The sequence below is a fragment of the Corvus kubaryi genome, unplaced genomic scaffold (assembly GCF_017639235.1).
Source record: "Corvus kubaryi isolate FWS band 111438036 unplaced genomic scaffold, C.kubaryi_AGA036_p1.0 37357, whole genome shotgun sequence".
Lineage (NCBI taxonomy): Eukaryota > Metazoa > Chordata > Aves > Passeriformes > Corvidae > Corvus > Corvus kubaryi.
Genome location: NW_024581117.1, coordinates 13589577 through 13609828, shown reverse-complemented (window position 1 = coordinate 13609828; position 20252 = coordinate 13589577). Strand labels below are relative to the sequence as shown.

General features: G+C 38.9%; 1 protein-coding gene across 13 annotated transcripts in view; it reads right to left on the bottom strand.

Moving 5' to 3' along the window:
- CABCOCO1 (ciliary associated calcium binding coiled-coil 1) overlaps positions 1-20252 on the bottom strand; it is a 264326-nt gene that overhangs the window by 218826 nt on the left and 25248 nt on the right. For 7 of the 13 annotated variants that reach the window (XR_006016913.1, XR_006016914.1, XR_006016912.1 and 4 more), the window contains exon 2: positions 6157-6254. Coding sequence is in view for 9 of the 13 variants with exons in the window: in XM_042033359.1 (XP_041889293.1) it covers positions 6157-6254 (98 nt within the window). In the remaining 4 variants the exon portion in view is untranslated. Of the gene's footprint in view, positions 1-6156; positions 6255-10213; positions 10309-17355; positions 17570-20252 lie in introns of all 13 variants that reach the window. The other 6 variants (XM_042033354.1, XM_042033355.1, XM_042033353.1 and 3 more) reach the window with 3 other exon arrangements.

Genomic DNA, 20252 nt, shown 5'->3' with positions numbered 1-20252 from the left:
TGTGCATATAGTCCTGTGTCAAAGAACTCTGTCTGGGCCTGCTTTCTCACCTGAAGTGCCCTGACTTGCACGAGCCCTATCCAGGATTAATGACTCTGTCATTTCTGGTCTGGCAGCCATGGCTGAGAGTACAACCCTCCCAATGCCTCTGTTTTCTCACACCTCCATTGGGTCATTCACTCTCCCCAGGGCTGACAACTGTGCTCCAGGTGCTGGACTCTGCTCTGTGAGACATTTCCCCTCTAACAATGGCATAAGGTGAACTAGATAATTATACAGGTTTACTTTACCAGCTAAGGATTTTTTTTTTAATCTTTTGTTGTGTTCTGGCTATTTTATGTGAGGCATTTCCTGGGTTTTCCAACACTCAACATGCCAAAGAGACTCTGGATGTTCTCCAGAGCCATTTCTTACATCTCACAGATACTTATTTTCTACACAATTTTGCCAGATGACTTGATGTTATTGAAATGAAAAGCACATAAATGCCTCCTAAGAAATACTCATGATTTGTTTACTTCTCTTTAAAATCCTAATCCAAAAAGTTAACACTGACGTTATGCAAAATGCCACATTTACATTTAATAACAGCATCCTGAATAAATATTTAGAAAAACTGCAGTTTTTTAATTAAACCTGTAGTGAATGAAAGAGCAGATAAATAATGCATACAATAATAAACTTTCCTTAGTTAATCCACCCCTTTGGCAACATAGATAGTAGGTGATTGTATAATACTTTTAAATAGGTAACATTTGAGCATGATCCTTCCTACTTTTGTGATTATTTGTTGAATGAGTATATGTACACAGAGTTAATCAGATCAGTTGATTCCCCCATCTGTTCATTTCTGCCCAGAAAGAGAGACAATATTTTATTAATCATGAGTAAACTAAAACATAAAAGCAGAAACTAAGATTCAGAGAGACCTAGCCTAGCAACAGAGCAAGTTTCTAAAGGACTCCAACATTCTGACTCAGTGATCAAAATTTAGTATTCCAGATGGGTGACATTTCTGATTTGACAGCCTTAAAAAAATAAAACCTAAACTCTTATCTGTAACAACTCTAGTATAAACAATTCTTCCGTCTCAGTAGCCAAATAAACTAAAACATTTATGCTCTTTTTACACAGATATAGTTTTGTCTACAAAGTGGAGGCCCATTTTTATTTTTCCTTACTTTCTGACCGTAAGGTTATGCTCTTGCATCATCTGACCCATCATAGACCTGGCTATACATAAGGGGGTGCTCCTGCCCACAGTTTGCTGTGAAGGTCCTCATTCTAACCTGGAAAAAGACCACGTGTCCTGGGGATTCAGTGTGAACTAGTACAGAAGACAACAGTTTCATTGTTGAGGCGCAAGGTATACTGCTACTTCATCACTGATCTAATTTCCAGACTTGCGCCTCATGGATTAGCCATCCTCTCCAGCTCTGCAATTCTGAGCGCTCTGTGGCCCTGGTATGACATTCAATGCACAAGCACAACGCCCAGCATCAACTCTGTCCTGCCTGAACAATTAAACCGATAGGAGAAGAGCAGGAACCAGAAAGTAAGGAGAAAGAGGTCCTCAACATCCTCCTAAGGGGCAGTGATAGGTCAAGGTCACACTGGTAGTGGCTGCCATTGGCCTGTACAGCTGTAGGAAGGACTGAGCTGCAGGAGTAGCAACTGTAGGGAGCTCGAAGCTGGAAGATATTCTGGGCATGGCAGTGACCCCCCAGCTCTGGGAACAATGACACAAAACACAGAACAGCATTCCCTCCGGAACCAGAGTTACAAATGAGCAGCTCTCCCATCATAAACAAGAACAAAGCCAACCTTTCTGACCCAGCTTTTCCTGCTTAATTTATTACAGATTGCATAAAAGCCAAGAAATGATAGACGGTGTTTCACTCTGGGTAAAATTACACAGGTCCATGGCAATTACAGTGAAATGATGAGTAAGTATACTTCCAGCAGAACTAGATGTCACACTTTATAGACACAGATACACACAGAGACACACACACACACACACACACAGAGATTCCCCCATGCAGGAACAGACAAGAATTCCCACTGAATGGGTTAAGGTTCATTAAATAGTCATACTCCTTCACTGACAGCTGTAATAGGAATACAATGTATTTTATATTACTTTATTGCACACTGAAAAATCATGTGGCCCATAAGGAAATGACTTATCCTATTAAAATTCCTAGTATGGAAAATCAGTAAAACGTTATCATGAAGCACTTTTGAAAAACAAACCTCCAGTGCCAAGACTTCAGGACATTCTGATTTTTTTCTGTTTTTCTGATAATTGCTTGTTTGAATTTATTTTATTGAATCTCCACAAGAAAGTGCATATTTTTTGCAAAATATGTTCACTAGCTTTTTTCCTACCTTCTAAAACTGGCTTTGGTACTTGTAAATTATAAAAATAGTAGGAAAAGTATCCTTCTAGGTGGTGAGGGATTTGCCCTTGTTCTGCCTTCTGTGTCACTGTATTCTGAACTATGATTGCTCTGCAGCTATAGACATCAGGTGTAGATCAACCTCTATGCACTGGAATTGTTTGAAACTTTTTCCACAGGTTATATCCCTGTGGAAACATGATTTCTTCTTTTTAGCAATTTTGGCATCTTATCATTTCAAGATCATGTAAATTTGTTTTCACATTATTCCTCTCCTCCTAATTATTTTTTTTTCTGCTTTCATTGTTTTTTCCACTGAAGATACAGGAGAAAAGATACAGGTAAGGCAGAGGAGAGAAGTGCCAAGTGTAGAAAAGAGAAGTGAGTAAGAAAATAAAAATTTCTTGGATTTGTGGGTTTTTTCCCTTTATTTTGCATGAAAATGAGATGCTAACAGCCTTAGCCAGAATTTCAATTCCTGTCATTGCCTTCAGTCTGACTCCAGTTCACGAAGAGTTACACTAACTTCTCCTATTCTCTGAATTCTTTGGACTGGCACTATATTATGAGGGTTTTGGCCTAATACAGTGATAACTTGGTCCTGAGGGTGACCTCCTAGAGTCTACAATAAAACCAATAACAAACTATGACTCCTGATAATGTGTCTCAACACAAGCAATTTGGCTCCTTTTTTGTTTGAGTTTGGTTTGGTTTGGTTTTATTGACGTACCTAAGGAATTGGAGTGAGGAATTAAGAAATTTTTAAAAAGCACAAAACATTTCTTCACACTGAAAGCACAATCCTCTAAAATTAAAGTCTTTAAGGATGTACTTTCAGTGCGGAAGATGTAAACCCGAAGAAACTCTCCCAAATCTTCATCCTCACATATTTGAATCGTGGTACAGCTGAAATCAGCTGCAAAATTTCCATTTGCTTCAATGGGACTAAAAGTTCCCTCTGAGAATCTAATCAGTTTTCTTTATACTGTCATTTTTTCCTGTTCCTATTATGAATACTGCTGCAATTTGCCTGCACAGACTTCTCCATAGCTTTTCAGCTCCAAGAGCATTTCCTGATTCAATTTGGCTCGTAAACAACTGCATTTTTTGTTCTTCCAATATATTTCTCATAATGGTACCATTTTCACAAATGGACCCCAGATCAGTTAAATTTGTTCTGTCTAACATTAGTGAAAGCACACAGATTTTCCTCAGGATACAGTTCATAATACTTTTTGTTTCCATAGCAAGTGTTTTTCTGCATATCATTACAAAGATCGAAGGAGCATCTTCAATACAGCTCATAAAATGAATTCAGATTCTGAACCTCCTCCTTTTTCTCCTACAAATACTAATCCTCTTTTAGAAGTGTGGAGCTTTCTCACTCCCACTAGATGTTGAAATTCACGCATTAATTCTGCCAGGGATAAAAATGTATTGATAATAAGTAATAGTAAAATTATGTGGTAAATCTTAGATGCTCTGTTTATTATATTCTAAAATGTGCTTAGCAGATAGTATTTAGTCATTATGCTACAGAATGCTACATATAATATCATCTTAAAGAACTGATCTTGCCTTTTGTGGTAACTTGTTTTTCAACATCTAGAATGATAGCACACCATGGACTTATTTGCTCATCAAGTCACTGGAGGGAGCTAAGTAAACACTTACATCAATTATAGTGAAACAGAATTAGCAACAAGAGCACACAATAACAGATTCTAAACTATTTGTTCCAAGCTACAGCCTAGAAAGACTATAAAGCTCTGAAACATTTGATGAATAGAAAATAATATGTAGCTAGTTTAAATATTTAGAAAGAAGAATACCAATGTTGCTGTTCACTGGTGGGACATTCCTTAGGTGAATCAACAACTTGGAACAAATTTACAAGGTACGTGTTCAACTGAAGAAAATCTACTCATATTCATTCAATGAGATTGTAAAAGTCATCTGGTTACTCTGACATGTACCTGTTGTCTGCAACATAACCCCTGAAATTACTGCCTGTTCATTTGACTTATATATGAACTCTGTATTTATAATGCTAGAAATTTAAATGAAACCAACAAAATAACAGGAAAATCCATTAGCAGCCTAAGCACTGCTTCAACAGCACATGAGAGGTTACTCCCAAAGGATCACATTACCATGGGAGAGAGGAAGCTAATGATGCTCCCTGGAGCAAGGGGGTTCATAGGGGTTCCCTGGTTCAAGGGGGTTCACTGACAAATAGCTAGATTATCACTCTGGTTAATGCAATACAGTAAAGTGACAGAATACTGGACTGCAAGGTGGGAAGTAGAGACAAAGAAATCTGATCTAGAAAAGACATTCTTGGGAGAAAAATATCTAACAGTTATAAATAACATATGTGAGTTTGAACACACTTTATGTCCCGGTTACATAGTGGGTCTTGCTTGATTATTACTGTGAGAAATTAAGATTGTCCTGCATGTTTTTTATTGGATATGAGAAGACAGGGTTACAATGTCCACATCTCTTCTCCCATGAACAACACATAAATTAGCTTTTCCAGAAAAAGTCTGCCAGTTTTGGCTTAATGCCTCAGAGTCATGGTATTAGAGACACAGGCAATCAGAAGAACTGCTGGCAGAAGAGAGTGTTGTGTTACTCTGATTTACACTACTGACCAATCTGGCCCGTTGCTAGACTGGATAATACTGTTACTGTAGGAAACACAGCAGGTAAAACTTCCTAGGGGCAGAGGCGATGTGCTACACAAATTCGAAGCATCCCCAGCTGTATGAACCTACACCAGCCATCAGATGGAAAATGTCCTGTCACTGCTGATTTGACCAAAGAGAAAGCCTCTCCTAATCACTACTAATTTCCTGAGTCAGCGTGCTCCCTTAATGCCTGCCACTAATTACACAGATTTACAACTCCGTGCAATATTTGTGAACTAAAGGGAAACCCTCTGAGATTAAAAGATTATGAAAGACTATTGTCCCAACACTAAAAAAAAAAAAAAAAATTAAAAAGCTCTGCAACCCTTTAAAGACAATGGTGAGAAATGGCAGGATTTTGACTTATGACATTATCACAAGAGAAGAATCATCTAATCTAAGGGAGGAAAACAATTACTTAGGGCTGGCTACGTATGTGGCAACATGTCCGTTACCTTTCTGCTAAATATCAAAGCTCCTGCAGCCCTTCCTCACTATCCGTGTAAGTTGGAAATCAGCTTTGCCATTTATAACACATGGCATTTCACTGAGGCACCCAATTGGGAGATATTTTTAGACTATAGAGGAGAGATTTGTTGGCTAATAACCTTGCAGCATTCCTGCATTATGTTGGCAGAAGAGTCACTGACAAAGTAACAGTTCAAACACTGTTTTTCTGTCATACTCTTGTTCTTTGTTAAATTCATCACCTTCAACCAAAAGCTTCTAAACAGCTGAAAATTCAGAAGTCTGTAAAAATAAAACGCCTGTGTGCAATGTCTTGGATAAAATTCAGTCAAAGATCACAAGGTTAGGATCTGATGAGGCAAAAATTTCTCCTGTGGGAACAGACAATACTTAATTAGACCTACAGATTTGACCCATTATGTGTGTATATATTTAAAATCATACTATTGCCTCCTAGTGCCCATTTTTATCTTGCTTTGTCAAATTTTTTGTAGGATTACGTTACTTACTATAGTCAATGGACATTTTATGGATGTGGTTTAATACCATATACAAGCATCTTCTCACATTACAGTTGCATAAGAACAACTCACATAACTGAACTCTTGTGGACAGGTTGCAGGAGAGAACCCACAGCTTCTGGAACTTACATTTACTTTGTTTTGTTCATTAATGTCTCCATGCTGCTGACCTAGAGAACAGAAGAGATAATTATTAGGTGTTTTCAACACCATTTCCCATTGAAATTAGTTTGCCATACCAGAAGCAGAAAACAAGCACTGCAAAACAGGTACAGTCCCTGTATCTCCCCACTGAAGCAGAATGAGTACTATGGATTCAGCACATTTCAAATACTGGTTATATTGGTCATGCAATTTAGCTTTCGCAATGTGTAGATATCTCATGCCTCTTTCATTAGCTGAAGCAATTAAAGTACAGTCAGACATAAGATTTATATTTTCATATTCCCTCTTTGTGCGATTCATTTTGAGATAATTAAAATAATTTTTCAGTGAAGCTGTCACAGCATAATGAAAAATGTTATGGGAATATAAACAAAACTTGTAAACATTTTATGAGGTTTTTTTTTTTTTTAAAGGGGGAAGGATCCACAACAGCTTTAAAAAATCAAAAATGATTCCCAAGGTGAAGAAAGAACTATATCGGGATTTTAAAAACTCAGCTAACAATTATTTGAAAATAATTACTTTCCCAGAAAAGAAGTATATGAGAAAAACGCCAGCTGATGAAAATAATTCAGCATTTTTCCCTCCTATTTTCTCTGTATGATTATTACTGTACCTGTCCAGATAACAGAACAGACAATGTAAAACAGTACACATCATTTCCTGCATTAGCTGCTTTAATCTGCTATGATTGAGAATGTATTTCTGGACACTGTCCAGACAGGCTTCTGGCAATCAGAACAGTGATGAGACCTGATGTACCTTGTTAATTCTCTTTAGGCTAAATCCCACAGTCCTTGCCCAGACTAAATTCTCATTGAGAGTTTTATTTAGGTTAGATTTTGACCTATTAACCTTAACATCTTGAATTCATGGTTCTTTCATCCACACTTTTCTTTCTTTAAATAAAGTATCGGGTTTACCTAATATACTGATATAAAAAGAGCCCTTGGTACATTTAAACTCATGTGTCTCGTACCAGTGGGAACAGCACTGGAGAAAATGTTTCTGCAATTTATGGGGCAGTTAAACTGATGTGAATATATGGAAATAGAAGACATGCATTAGATCATTCTCTTCCCCATTTTACAAGCAGATATGCACAGGAAAACCACTGAATCCACATACATACAGCACCAATTACATGACTGACTGCAGGACTAAAGGAGTTTTCTCCAGCAAAAATTTTTTGAGTTTTGTCCCACTTCATTTACTGTCTATTCCTCTAGAGACTGGTTTACAGTTTAGTATTTTTCTTTCAGTCATCCTTGTGTCCTTTAGCAGTCTTGAGTTTTTCTAACTCTGGTAGTAATCACAAGCCAATGTGAGTACTGTGGAAGTAACATTAATTTTAAAAATACATTTTAAAAAAAATTATATATACCTTTGCAAAGATGCTTCCTGTTCCTTCAAATATTGGCTTCAGAACTCCTTTCCAGGCAGTAAGCAGAGATCTTGCCATGTCAGTCACCTTTCTCAACACCTCTACTACTTTTATTTATCTTTATAATTAAAAACAGTAAAAATACTATACAGGAATAGCTAAGTGTTTCTGCTCTTCTGGTGTCATTGACATCAAATCCATCATTCAAAATCAATCAAAGCTTATTTTCTCTTCAGTACATTCTGATGCTTCACATTTGTGAAGTTCCTCCCTGTATCTCTGTCCGCAAGTCCTTACATGACCTGAATCACTGCAGCCCCCATATTCCTTATCCTTTATGGCTGGCATTAACTACCTCTGTTTGTTTGTTGGACTTTTTGCCACAGCCCTATTTCAATCTTCACTTTGTACTTTGCTAAGCTGCAGGCCTTAAAAACCTTCTATAGGATAATAGAACAGATAAGACATCTAAATATCACCAGTTTGCTGCAACAGGCTGGATTTATTTCAAGGTTCACCATGTCCCTCTGTATCTTCTTTGCTTTTATAATTTCACTTACTTATGTGCCTTCTATTGCTGAAGAGAAATATACTTTCTGCTTGGAAATGCTTGCCATCAAAGACACGATGTAGATAAAATTGGCTTTGAGCTAGATGGCCTAAACGGTATTAGTGAGAAAATAGCATAAATTTCTACATTTAACAGCAAATCCAACATATAGACATACCCTAAACTGTCACTTTTCATGGCAGAATTCCTGGACCCCAAACCCTCTTTCCTTATAGATGACACTAGAACACTCCAAGAGATTGCTCATAAGCCAGTAATTCAGTTCAGAGAAGAAAGTTCTCTAAAATCAGTTAATTGTATGAGATATCCATTACTTGCTTCTTCCTCTGTAACTGATACAAATTCTGCTGTTGAATATTGCCTACCTGGAACTAGCTAGCAAAAGCATTTCGATAACTATTCTTATGCAGAGTTTGATGTTACGCAATTTTCTCTTCAAAAAATCATTTTTAATCATCTACTGCTTTTCTTTGTTACTACTAATGCCAAAGCCACCTGTGCAACTCAAGAGTGTAAAGTTAAAATCTGAAGGAAAAACCCCACACTCTCTGTGTTTTGCAGTAGGCAAGCACTTAAAAGGAACCAGACCACCCAGTTCACAGCACTGCTCTATTTGAAGTCCTTCTGATGCTGAAGCTAATTATGCATCTAGCTAGGTGGGTGAGTATCAGAGCTAGAGAAACAACTTGAAGAAAAAAATCAACAATTTAGGGTTTAAAGGATTCCATTCACACCCTAAGAAGAAGCCACAAATAATCATGAACTCTCACTTTGTTTTATGAGCATTCATTTCTGTTCTGTTGGATATGTGCTATTTTTAGATAATAGTTCATAAAGAAAATGTCCTGTGTAGTAAATAATACAAAATGTTTCATTTTCTTAGGAGTAGAAAAACATTCCAAGTTACTGTCATGGGTACTGCTGTATGCAATAAGCAAAAGCCTGATCCTCCTTCCCAAACCAACAGAGATTCTAAAGGAAGAAACTAAGCTGCAGGTAGTGCTCAGAAGATCAGTTAGTAGAGATGCACTTTTCCTTGGAAAGAGTGCTTTGGCCAGCATATTTTTCATCTTTTCCATAAACATACTGAAAACTATCACTAAAATGGGATTCTACTGGTACAATCATGTTCACAGCTGGTATTTGCCGGCAGGAAAGATGCAATTTGAAAAACAAAAGGGATGAGAATCTCTGTTCTCTCTCAGAAAAGAATAAGAGAGAAAAAACCAGAAAATAATAAAGCAAAAGAAACATGTGGCAAGCAAATTTATCTCCTGTTTTCCTCTGTCAGCGCTCAGCAAGAGGACTCTCATGTTACCTGTAGGTTCTCATTCACACATAACCTCTCCTTTCACATACATATCCTTGTTTCTCACTGTTACAGGTCTTGCTTTCAAAAGAAGAACAAGGCTGTCCAGAGTATCTACGGCCTTGGAACGCTCACAGGGGAAATACTCTTCTCCTTATCACAATCCCTTGGCAACCCAGCCATGCTCCTGTTTCACAGACATGCATTATGAGTCGGGCGTCATCTGCCCCACCCCTTGTCCACCCTTTAATCATCCACCACTGCACAGACACACACGTCCTAACAACTTCATTTCTGTCATTTCTCAGAGCCCTCACAGAGCTGCATTTCTGCCTGGCATCTGCAAGCGCAACCTAACCAAAGGCAAGCCCTCCAGAGGCCCAGCTTTTCAAGCAGGAGCTGCAGCAGCACTGGAAACTAATAATGTAAGAGCTAGCAAGGACATTGATTTACAGACATTGCATCGGGATACATAGGGATAATTGGAACTGCAGGAGCAACAGAAATATTAAATACAATTAAGAAACCAAAGTTCTTTGCCAAGATAATTCACATTTGTAGCATTTTTTTTCTGTAGAAGGAACTCAAAACTGTCCTTTGAGACTTTCTTACTGAAAACCTGATTTTTTTTAAAAATAGTCTCCTTATTTCTCCTAGAAATGCCATGATTTATTTTAGGACAAAAAAAACCCCCACTTACCGCAAAAGATGCTAAACATTTCTATTCCAATCAGCTTTCTCATAAATATCTGCTGTCCCAAACAATACTTCAGATATGTTATCAACCTGGAAAAGCTAAAGACACATTTGAATTTCCAAGCAAATATTAAATTTAACTTAAAATAATTCAGCACCAGTTCCTACTTCCCCTTTTTTGTCCATAGCCTAGACATGTGGGTATTCTTCATATTTCTTTTTCTCCTGAGTCCAATCTGACATTTTCTTCCAAACACACACCATTTAAATCCCAAAGAAGCCAGAAGCAAAATTTCTGGCTGGTAGAACTCCACTGAAGTCAAGAGGAATTTATCCCATGTGTATAAAGATCTGGGGGCACAGCAGCTGTAGCTTAAAATGAAAGCAGAAAAGTTGAAGCACTCTAGACACTAAAATGAATTGTAGAAGTTTGCTTAAATGGGTAAATTAATGAGCTTCAGTATATAATCATGATTCACTGCTCTAGAGCTGTCACCTGCCATATAGAATACCCTTACAGCCTTGCTTCTCTTTTAGCTACAAAGGACCTAACCCTACTGTAGTGGGATTTCAGCAAAAGAAAATTGAATCTACAAAGCCCAAACATATTTATTTGAAAATTAAAAACACAGTGTATTTAAAGATAAAAGCATAAGCCTCCTGCACAAAAGATTTACATGAACCTGACTAGTAAGACATTTTCTTCATTTGAAATTGGTTGCTGCATGAGTAGCATAACTAATGAAATGGTTTTCTTATAGATTCATCCCCTACTGTCATGACCCAGTTCCTGCAGCAATATTTCCAGCTGCATCCTGCAAGAGACAGCTAGAAAGCAGAGTTACAGCTAATCTGACAGTGCACAAATGCTAATTGGATGGTCAGGTACATTTTGACTGATTAGCTATAGCCAAATGTTACACATAATGTGAGTTCTGTCAGGGCTATCTTTCTTTGTACAGCTCTCTCCTAGTCACAGGCCAATTCTCCCAATTTTTTTACCCATTTAGACACCTTTGTGTCCTACCTATTCCTCTTTTAGTTTTCACTGAAATTAACCCCTGGGCTCAATACTAGGTGGAGGCAGAACTGACAGAGAGACAATCACTGCACTATAGCGGGGTTTTCCTTGGGCACCTGACTAACAAATAGAAAAGATAACATGTGGAAATACCTCAGAATGCCTGTCACTGTAACAAAATGCTTCATTTAAACATTGCAGGATTTCTGTCCTTAATCATACTTACCCATAATGAGAGCCAGCAAACGTGTAATTGTTTGTGCTGCTGTTGCCACTGCATGTCCCCTGCCTGAGGACAAGCTGAGGTAACAGGATAGCCTGGTTGTGTCAGGAGTCAGCCAGTTCTAAGGTTTGAAGTCCTTCGTAGGGTTAGAAACAGGGATTGGAGTGGGCTTATTGGTGAGGAATACAATGATTTTTTTTAAATTGCAGTTTTAAGGAAAAGCTTTAAAGAGGTGAAGAATTGGAGAGCAAATAACAATCAGGGAAGCTGTGAAGCAACAGGATCTTGATGGTCTGTCAGAACATTTTATAACATTGAAGGCCAAACCCAGATCATTTTCATCAGCAAGGCAATCACGTGGTGAGAAATGCTGTCATGAGTTCTAAGTGACATTTCTCTGAGCAGACAGGATTTGGAAGTCTAGAATTCTTGCTTGCCATTAGTGAGGATTAAATAAAAGGCTGTGTGTGGATGCACCCAAAATCCAGGACAATTTCCTTATCCTTCCACCCTGGAAGCATGAGGGTCTCAGAAGAATTTTTTTTTTAAATACAGGTATTTTTTTAAAAATACTCAGTAGTTCTCATTAAAGGAGTAAACACTTTTTGTTTTCTTTCTGAAAACCAATGCACTGAGTGGAAAGCTTTAGCTGCTCTTAAGGTCTGATCTGCATCTTTTCCTCACACATTAGATTTTGTTCAAAGTCAGATAACCACAATTTGGAAGGGGGGGAGGCTGGAGGGTGTAGGTTATGTCTTGGATTAAAGACAGTACAGTAGCAATTGTGTCCCAATTACTTTAATTCCCTATTTCACCTGGCTAGGCAATGTCATCAGAACTCAAGGCTTCAGCTGTCACACAAAATAATACAGTAAAACAACTTAACATATTCAAATATTGAGTGATATCTTTGAAAAAGGCAATGTAGGAGTTGTGCCACCCTGTGGAACAACTAAGAAGAAAATACTGTATACAGAAAGTTCTACAGTGCTCAAACTGCAAATACTTTCCATGGTATCACTCAAACCATGGTTGTCAATTCAAATTTTTATTTATCATTCTTCTAAAAATCATCAGAATCTACCAATACTTCATTGATAAAATATAAAAAATAGGATTTTAAGCAGGATTTTAAGGTGTGATCCTTTACTTTTTCTGTATCTTTCATGGCTGTATAAAGATTTGATTTCTGAAAGATTCATTTTCAGTGAATTAAAATGTTCTGCCTCAGCCATATTATTTCTCTCTTAATATTTGGCAGTAGAATAATTTTTATGGTATTTCAGCAAGAATTTAATTGAGGCTGACAACAAGAATCCAATGAGTAAAGACAATAGCACTGGTCCCAGCAAATAGCTGTGGTTGCATTATGCGAAGTGCAAGCAATCCCAGTCCCCATCTCCAACAATCGAACCAGCACAGGGTACCTGTCTGATCAGGAAACACTCGTTAAGGATGTCTAGCAAGACCAGCCTAAGGAGCTGAATTTCAAACAAAAGTCTCTTCCTTGGGACAAGAACTTAAGTGACTAAGATGTACTTAGCCTGTGTTCGTGACAAAGTCTTTTCCTAATCTATTATTTAGCAAGACATTCTCTGTCCCACCTGTTTGAGAAAATTATTTGAGAAAAAAGTACCTGAGAAAGGCATTATAAATCTCTTGTAGGCATGTCCTGGAAAAGGAAACAGTGACTCTCTTTAAGCCTCCTATCTGTAAACTGGAGGACTGGGAGAAACTACGTGAAGCTGCAGCATGGGAGAAACACCTTCTCTCTGGCATAGGCTATCAAAGTGTGAGGCAAACAATGCTTTAGCAAATGCCAAAGGTAACATTCAGGATCCTTCTGCTGTGTAGGTGATAAATAACCAGAGTCCTTCTCTCCATCAGCTATCAAAGCCCAAACTCCAAGGTATGCTAATATGATGATGCCATAATGTACTTTTTAACGTACACATTTGGTATGAGGCAGAGCTTTCCACATAAACCTTACATGCTCATTTTAATCCTTGTCAGTTCGTGATGTAACCCTGTAAGTTAACTTTGTGAAGAACACCAGGATGGGACAGTTTTGCTTTAACAGTGCTAGGGTGTCTGTTTAAAAGGCCTCTAAACACAGTGCCATGATAAAGGCACAGAGGAACTCTGGGCTTTTTTTCTGAATCCTTGAAAAGAATGTTAAATTAGTTCACTTTTGGTTCATTAAACATGTTGCCATACTGCCAGGTGACCTTTCAGTTGCAAATCTCTTCAAAACTGCTTTTTCTTGCATCAGCTATTCAGCATGTTCTCAGAATGCATACATTTCTGTTATCATTTGATAATCATGACAAATCATAGGATAAGAAGGACCATGTTTATTAAGACAAAAGGCAATTTGAATGTGTTCCTTTTGGGTATATATCTAAATATTCACTGTCAAATATGAGACTACATCTAGCTTCAAAAAGTGTAAGATTTGCATTTTGGCAGTTTTCCTTCACTGCAGTTAAGCTTTGCATGTATTTAAGTGTATGCATCCACCAACGCAGACGGAAAAAATACATCAAGAAAAACATCCAAACAGATGCAAATATTTTTTGAATGAAAGCATCAGTCTCATTTAATGAGCATATTTGTAACAGCAGTAGCTTTCCCTCTTTCTGTGCAGAAAAGGATCCTGTCATGATGAGAGGCCCAGGTACAGAGATGAAGAGAAATCACCAGCTGCTCTTCTCAGCCTTGTCATTGCCTATGCAAGACAAGTAAGAAATAACAAAAGGATATGTGATGATAAATATACTGTCAATGACCACTGTTTTATTCTTAAAAATTACACCTGTGTGATGATTTCAAGGCTGCTCAGACCTCATGTAACTAGCAAATATCCACATAGCTGTGATCACATAAGAAGTAGTAAATTTTCAGATAATGTCCATGATGAAAAAAAAAGCTGAAGATAGTTTATTTCAGATGTATAGAGCATTTTTTATTTATTCTTATTTCACAATTACGAGTTAAAACTCATATATTCTTTAAGATTGGAGGCTTCCATAACAGACTCACTGGAAATACTGAGGATTGGAAAAGCAAGTGAACAAAGACACAGGAAGAATTTGGTTTAGAACAGCACATATGTAATTTACACTGAGAGCATTTATGGATGAGTTAGAATTGTCTGTTTGCATATATGTAGTTATACTTTTAACTCCTGAAAAAAAAAAAGTCAAAATGTTGGCAAAAATGATTTGACTAATTCATTCTTTAGACACATTGCCTTCATTCCAGTGCTACCCCTATAGCTTTCAAGTTAAACCATGCAGCTTTCATCTTCATATACAATATCTTATATGTTTTGCATATTTTTTGTTCAAAAAATTACCAGTCTTTCGAAGCAACATGTCACTAACATATTCAAGTGTCCGTGCACTGGCTCTAATGATTCTTGGCAATATTTCGGCCAACAAAAAAGGATTTTTCTGTTTACATGGTGTTATCCAAGTGAAGTTGTTGGGCTGACTCAGATTTTTGGATTATTATCTTGTGAGATTGTTATGGATCTCAATTTAAGGAGCTTGTATTCTGGAAAACTGAGAGCATAGATTCCAGACTGAGGTCACACATTTGGGTACATTGCTTGGAGGAAGAGACAGCAAAAAGCTATTAGCCAGCAACAAGACCATGCTGGATAGGTGGACCACAGAACCTTCTCTGGGAACATTCTCTCAAATTGCTTCATTGGGATTTACTTGGAGTTATAAAACTGCATTTTGCTCTAATGTTTTGTATTTATGAGAGAAGGCTCATTGAGGTGACTACTATAGAATCTTTCATAACTGTTCACCTAGTTCAAAATATTATTTGCCTTATTGAATTATTAAGGTGGTTCTAAGGGATTCTGACTAAGTGGCTCAGAACTCAGAGGTCAGTCTGGCTTTATGTGATCTGCTAGTCTCTTCCTTCACAGTCTGCCATTCACACTCCTTTTTCTCTCAGCCCTTAAGGAGTGAAGAGATGGCTGGCTGAATTTATCATCTTACGAGTGTGCTTAGTCACTGGAGCATGCTTCTGTGAATCTGACATAGTGAGCTAGTGGAAGAATGCAGCTGATTTAGCAATCACAACAAAATAATCTTTCAAGCCAATCATGCTATTCCTCTAGGCTCCTGTTTCCAGAGGATCCCAACTAGATGGTTTGCAACAAAACCAAAGCAAATGTGCCTTGCCAGGATGCAAAGCAGAACACCCTAATATGGGTCAGTACATCCACCACCTCATGACAGTGCTGGGGCTCCCACTGCTTTAAGGTGTGTACCCTTTTATGTACCAAACAGCTACTCTGATTAGATATTCTACCTTGTGCGGTGATCTTCATTTTCTTAATAGTATCCAGATGTATTTTCACATTTTCCTTGAAGCATTTGCGAGAAGGAAGGGGTAATATAACCAACTTTAAAAGCAAAATTTGGAGTTAAACATTATGAAAAATATTTTATTTTTCAGATCTGCCAGGTAAGACAGACTGTCTTACCTTAAGCAGACAGTCACTTGTTAAAAACTGTGTAGCACCCCATTACCAAACTTCAGCATGGATAATTAGGGAAGAGCTACTCCAAACACATGAATTCAGCTGAAATCATGTCCTGAGATCACTTAACTACATTTCTATATGAACCTAAGCACATCTTTTAGCCTCTTCAGGGCTTGGGATAGAATTCCGACTTTGGATTTTTCATTTTTCTCCTGTTAACAGTGGCTAAGCCAGAAGGCACACAGACCTGCATTCTGAAATTCACCTGACAATACTGGCAGCTCAAGACTAAAGATGATTCTGCTTAAAAGCTGATGAGCTTTTACACTTCTTTACTCAGATTTGTGTAAGATAGGAAAAGATCTCTATCCCAAGGCTCTTTATACACTAAGAGTAAAAAAAATAACATAGGATCTGCCATCTATCAGAAGAGGAAAAAAAGTCCTTTATTCCAGCTGATGATTTACACAATAATCATGGATTCTTCTTTCTTGTTTTCACATAGTATAGGATTCTTCTTTTTTTCACATGATGTATAAGCTTACCTTTCTCTGTATTTTCAAATACTTTGAGGACCCTCTTGAAAAGACAGGCGGTATTTATTGTGAAATACAAATGTATAGAAATAGAGGGGTGGGGAAGAGCTGGTCATGACTTAAAAGTAGCTTTCACTGTACTGTGGAAAGACCTGGTTCTGCAATTGGAAGAGGACATCTCCGTTTCCTGTTTTGGTCCAGGTATACTTCCTATCCATGTATGCTCCCCTGTGGTCTGAGGCCTCCAGGGTGCTGCTTTAAGCAGGAAGGCAGACTAAGTGACCTGCAACACCCTTTCTGACCACCAGCTCTGTGATTCTGTCTCTCCTTTCTATCATATTATTCCTTACCCTCTTCACCCCAGCCAAGCTTCTATGGCAGATATTTAATTTTTAAATTGTCCTAGAGCAATTTCCTTTGTCTGTTGCAACTATTATCAGCTGGCTGACGTGTCCAGCTCTGCCAGTATGTCATAAACAGGGCTGCTCAGCAAGAGCAGAAGCATTGATCTGCACTAAGGTTCTGTTCATGAGAGAAGACCAGGAGGCACATAAAGAAAAGAAATTTGAGAGGCCAAAAAGAGAGGTCTGCTATAATTCATGAGGGACCTTGTGCAGTCCACCTGCTCGTCCTAACAAAAGCCTAAGGAATGATATGACAACAGCCAGCCAACATTAAGACATCACGAAGTAACTAAGGTCGAGGCGTCTACGATGACATCTGTTATTATGATAAATTGTCTAACTAGAATAATCTCACTTAGATAAGTGTGTCTGTGCCATGAGAACTGATCTGACAGCAATCCCAGTTACTGTCAAGAACCTCACCATAAGCCTGTGCAATAAAAAATGTAACTTACCAGTCACTGTCCTCTCTGCTCCAGAGGTGACCAGTGTAAGTCAAGAGCTTGCTGTATCACAGATGAGCTGAGTGACCTTAATGAGAAATCTCGTTCTTATGGATTACTGTTCCCCTGTCACATCTTGTCAGCCATTCTTCAGAAAATTATTCTACCATTCCCAATTGCAAGGAAACAGATGGCACATGGAGGGAACCTCTCTGATGTGTAATGTCTTGGAAAAACAAGAATAAATAAATTAAAGACCAGAAGCCAACACTAAAATTTTCTTCTACCAAAATACAGATTAACTAGATGTCTTGAGTTTGTGTGTCAAGGTTTTGGTAGCAGTGGCTACCAGCAGCAGGGGCTGCAGGGGTGGCTCTGTGAGAAGCTGCTGGGAGCTTCTCCCATGTCTGCCTTGCCAGCCAGCTTCAAGATGGACCCACTGCTGGCCAAGCCTATCAGCCATGGTGGGAGCACCTCTGGGATAACTGATTTAAGAAGGAGCAGAAAAACTGCAGCAGCAGAGGAGTGCAGGCAGAGAGAGGAGTGAGAACATGGGAGAGAAACAACCCTGACGCCAAGGTCAGTGGAAAAGGAGGTGGAGGAGATGCTCCAGGTGTTGGAGCTGAGATTCTCCTGCAGCCTGTGGTGACTGTCCCCCTGCAGTCCATGGAGGTCCATGGTGGAGCAGCCCTTGGAGGACCCCAGGTCAGAGCAAGGAGATGCCCAAAGGAGGCTGTGACCCCTTAGGAAGCCTGTGCTGGAGCAGATTCCTGGCAGGACTTCTGGCTCCATTGAGAAAGGAGCCCACCCTGGAGCAGGTTTGCTGCTAGGACTTGTGACCCCATGGGGACCCATGCTGGAGCAGGCTGCTCCTGAAGGAGTGTCTCCAATTCATGGGGCCCCATACTGGAGCAGACAAAGAGTGTGAGGACTCGTCCCCCTGAGAAGGAAGGAGCAGCAGAAACAATGTGTAATGAGTTGACCACAACCCCATTACCCATCCCCCTGTGCCACAGGGGCAGCAGTAGGTAGAGAATTCAGAGGTGAAGTTGACCTCAGGATAAAGGGAGGGATGGGGGAAAGGTGTTACAGGATTCAGGTTTTATTTGTCATCATCCTGATCTGATTTGATGGTAACAAATTAAACTAATTTCCCCAAGTCAGTCTGTTTTGCCTGTGACAGTAACAGTGAGTGATCTCTCCCCAGATCTTGACCCATGAGTGTTTCATTATAATTTCTGAGGGGAGTGATAGAGCAGCTTTGGTGAGCTCCTGGCATCCAGCCTGCGTCAACCCCACACACTAGGTTACAATTATTTTCTATTTAGCACTTAGGTAGGACAGTCATTGTTTGATCCACCTTTAGCTGATTCCTGCAATAGCTGCCTAAGCAATATATGCTGTTTTTACAGTGTGGAACAACAACAATAAAACAATCTACTGTAAGGTATAGAAATAGATGAAATAATATTAACAGGAATATATGAATTTTCTTGGATTTTCAAGTATCTGAACAAATACCAGGCCATCTATGTTGCAGTAATAATTTATACACTAGCATATTGCATATGTATCTATGCATATGAAATCCATCCATGATATAATAAATACTCAGTAAAGCATATTTATAACCACTCTTGCTAGTTCAATGACTCCAAAACCTTGAGAAGTAATACAGCATGTTACAATAATGAATATCTGAGTAGCAGTGAATGGATACCAAATGTATTCTTCATTTTTTTCCATGCTTCTCAGTTGTGTAATAGAAGAAAGAAGGGAAAATTTTCCTAAAGGCAAGAGTTATACACAAACTTGCAAATAACATCTTTAGCAACTTACAGCTGGGTAATAAGCAGAGAAATAGCATTTTTGTTTTTGAGGTATTACGAGAAAGTTCAGTATAACTACAGAGCGGCTTCCCTAGAGAAGTAGTTCATTCAAACATACCTGGCACAGTGTTAAACAATTATTACTTCTGCAAGCTGCATCAAGAAAAGCCTCTGAGTAAAGCAAGTGCATAGATATGTAATTCATGAACATTCTAATAAAGCCATCAAAAGCATGCCACCTCTAGTAAGCTCCTGGAACTGTTTCTATACTAGTATGCTATTTCTTTGTTCAAAACCACAGTGCTGTGGAAGGAGACTGGGTACTGTTATAGGATAAGTAATAATTCAGAGGATGCCCTAAGAACCTGCACCATTGACTATTGTGTAGCTGGCGTTTGGTTCTTCTGAAAAACTCTGCACTCTTGTAGACAATGAAAGCAAATCAAGTACTGGTGCAATCTTGCAGACTTTGATTCCCTCTCCAGGGACTCTCTTGGAGCTCATAAAATTGGGATAAATATCTGATTTTCCTTTTAGAGGTATTTCTCTTAAAGTACTGACAAGACTTTGACACAATGTTGAGTTCCTGACTGTCTTGGGCTGATTTTATGATACACTGTATTCCCCTATCGTCTGCTTATTGCCCAGAAACGGGCCCCGCAGCTTTAAGCTGGGTCCGAAGGAAAGGGGGGAGAGAAGCCGGGCGAATTCTTCAGCGCGGTTTGTGTTCAAGGACTCACACACACTCCCCTGTGTTCTCACCGCTGCAGAGCCGAGGGAGCACCTTCCTGCTTTTAGCTAACTTGTAAGCTGAGGCAAGAGGTTTTCTCCCAGGACTGCATATCGGCACACCGAAATCCTCCGGTAACAACTTCTTCCTCTTCTGGAACTGTTGGGCCTAGCTGTGATCCAAGAACCACATCACCAGACCCCGTGGACCGGCGGGGAGGCTGCGGGGACACCGCATCCTGGCTTCAGACCTCAGGAGGGGCCGAGCCAGCTACAGAGGCAACTCTAAATCCACCAGCTTTCTCCTCATTGAGGAGGTTTAATATTTTAACAGTTATTCATTTTTCCTGT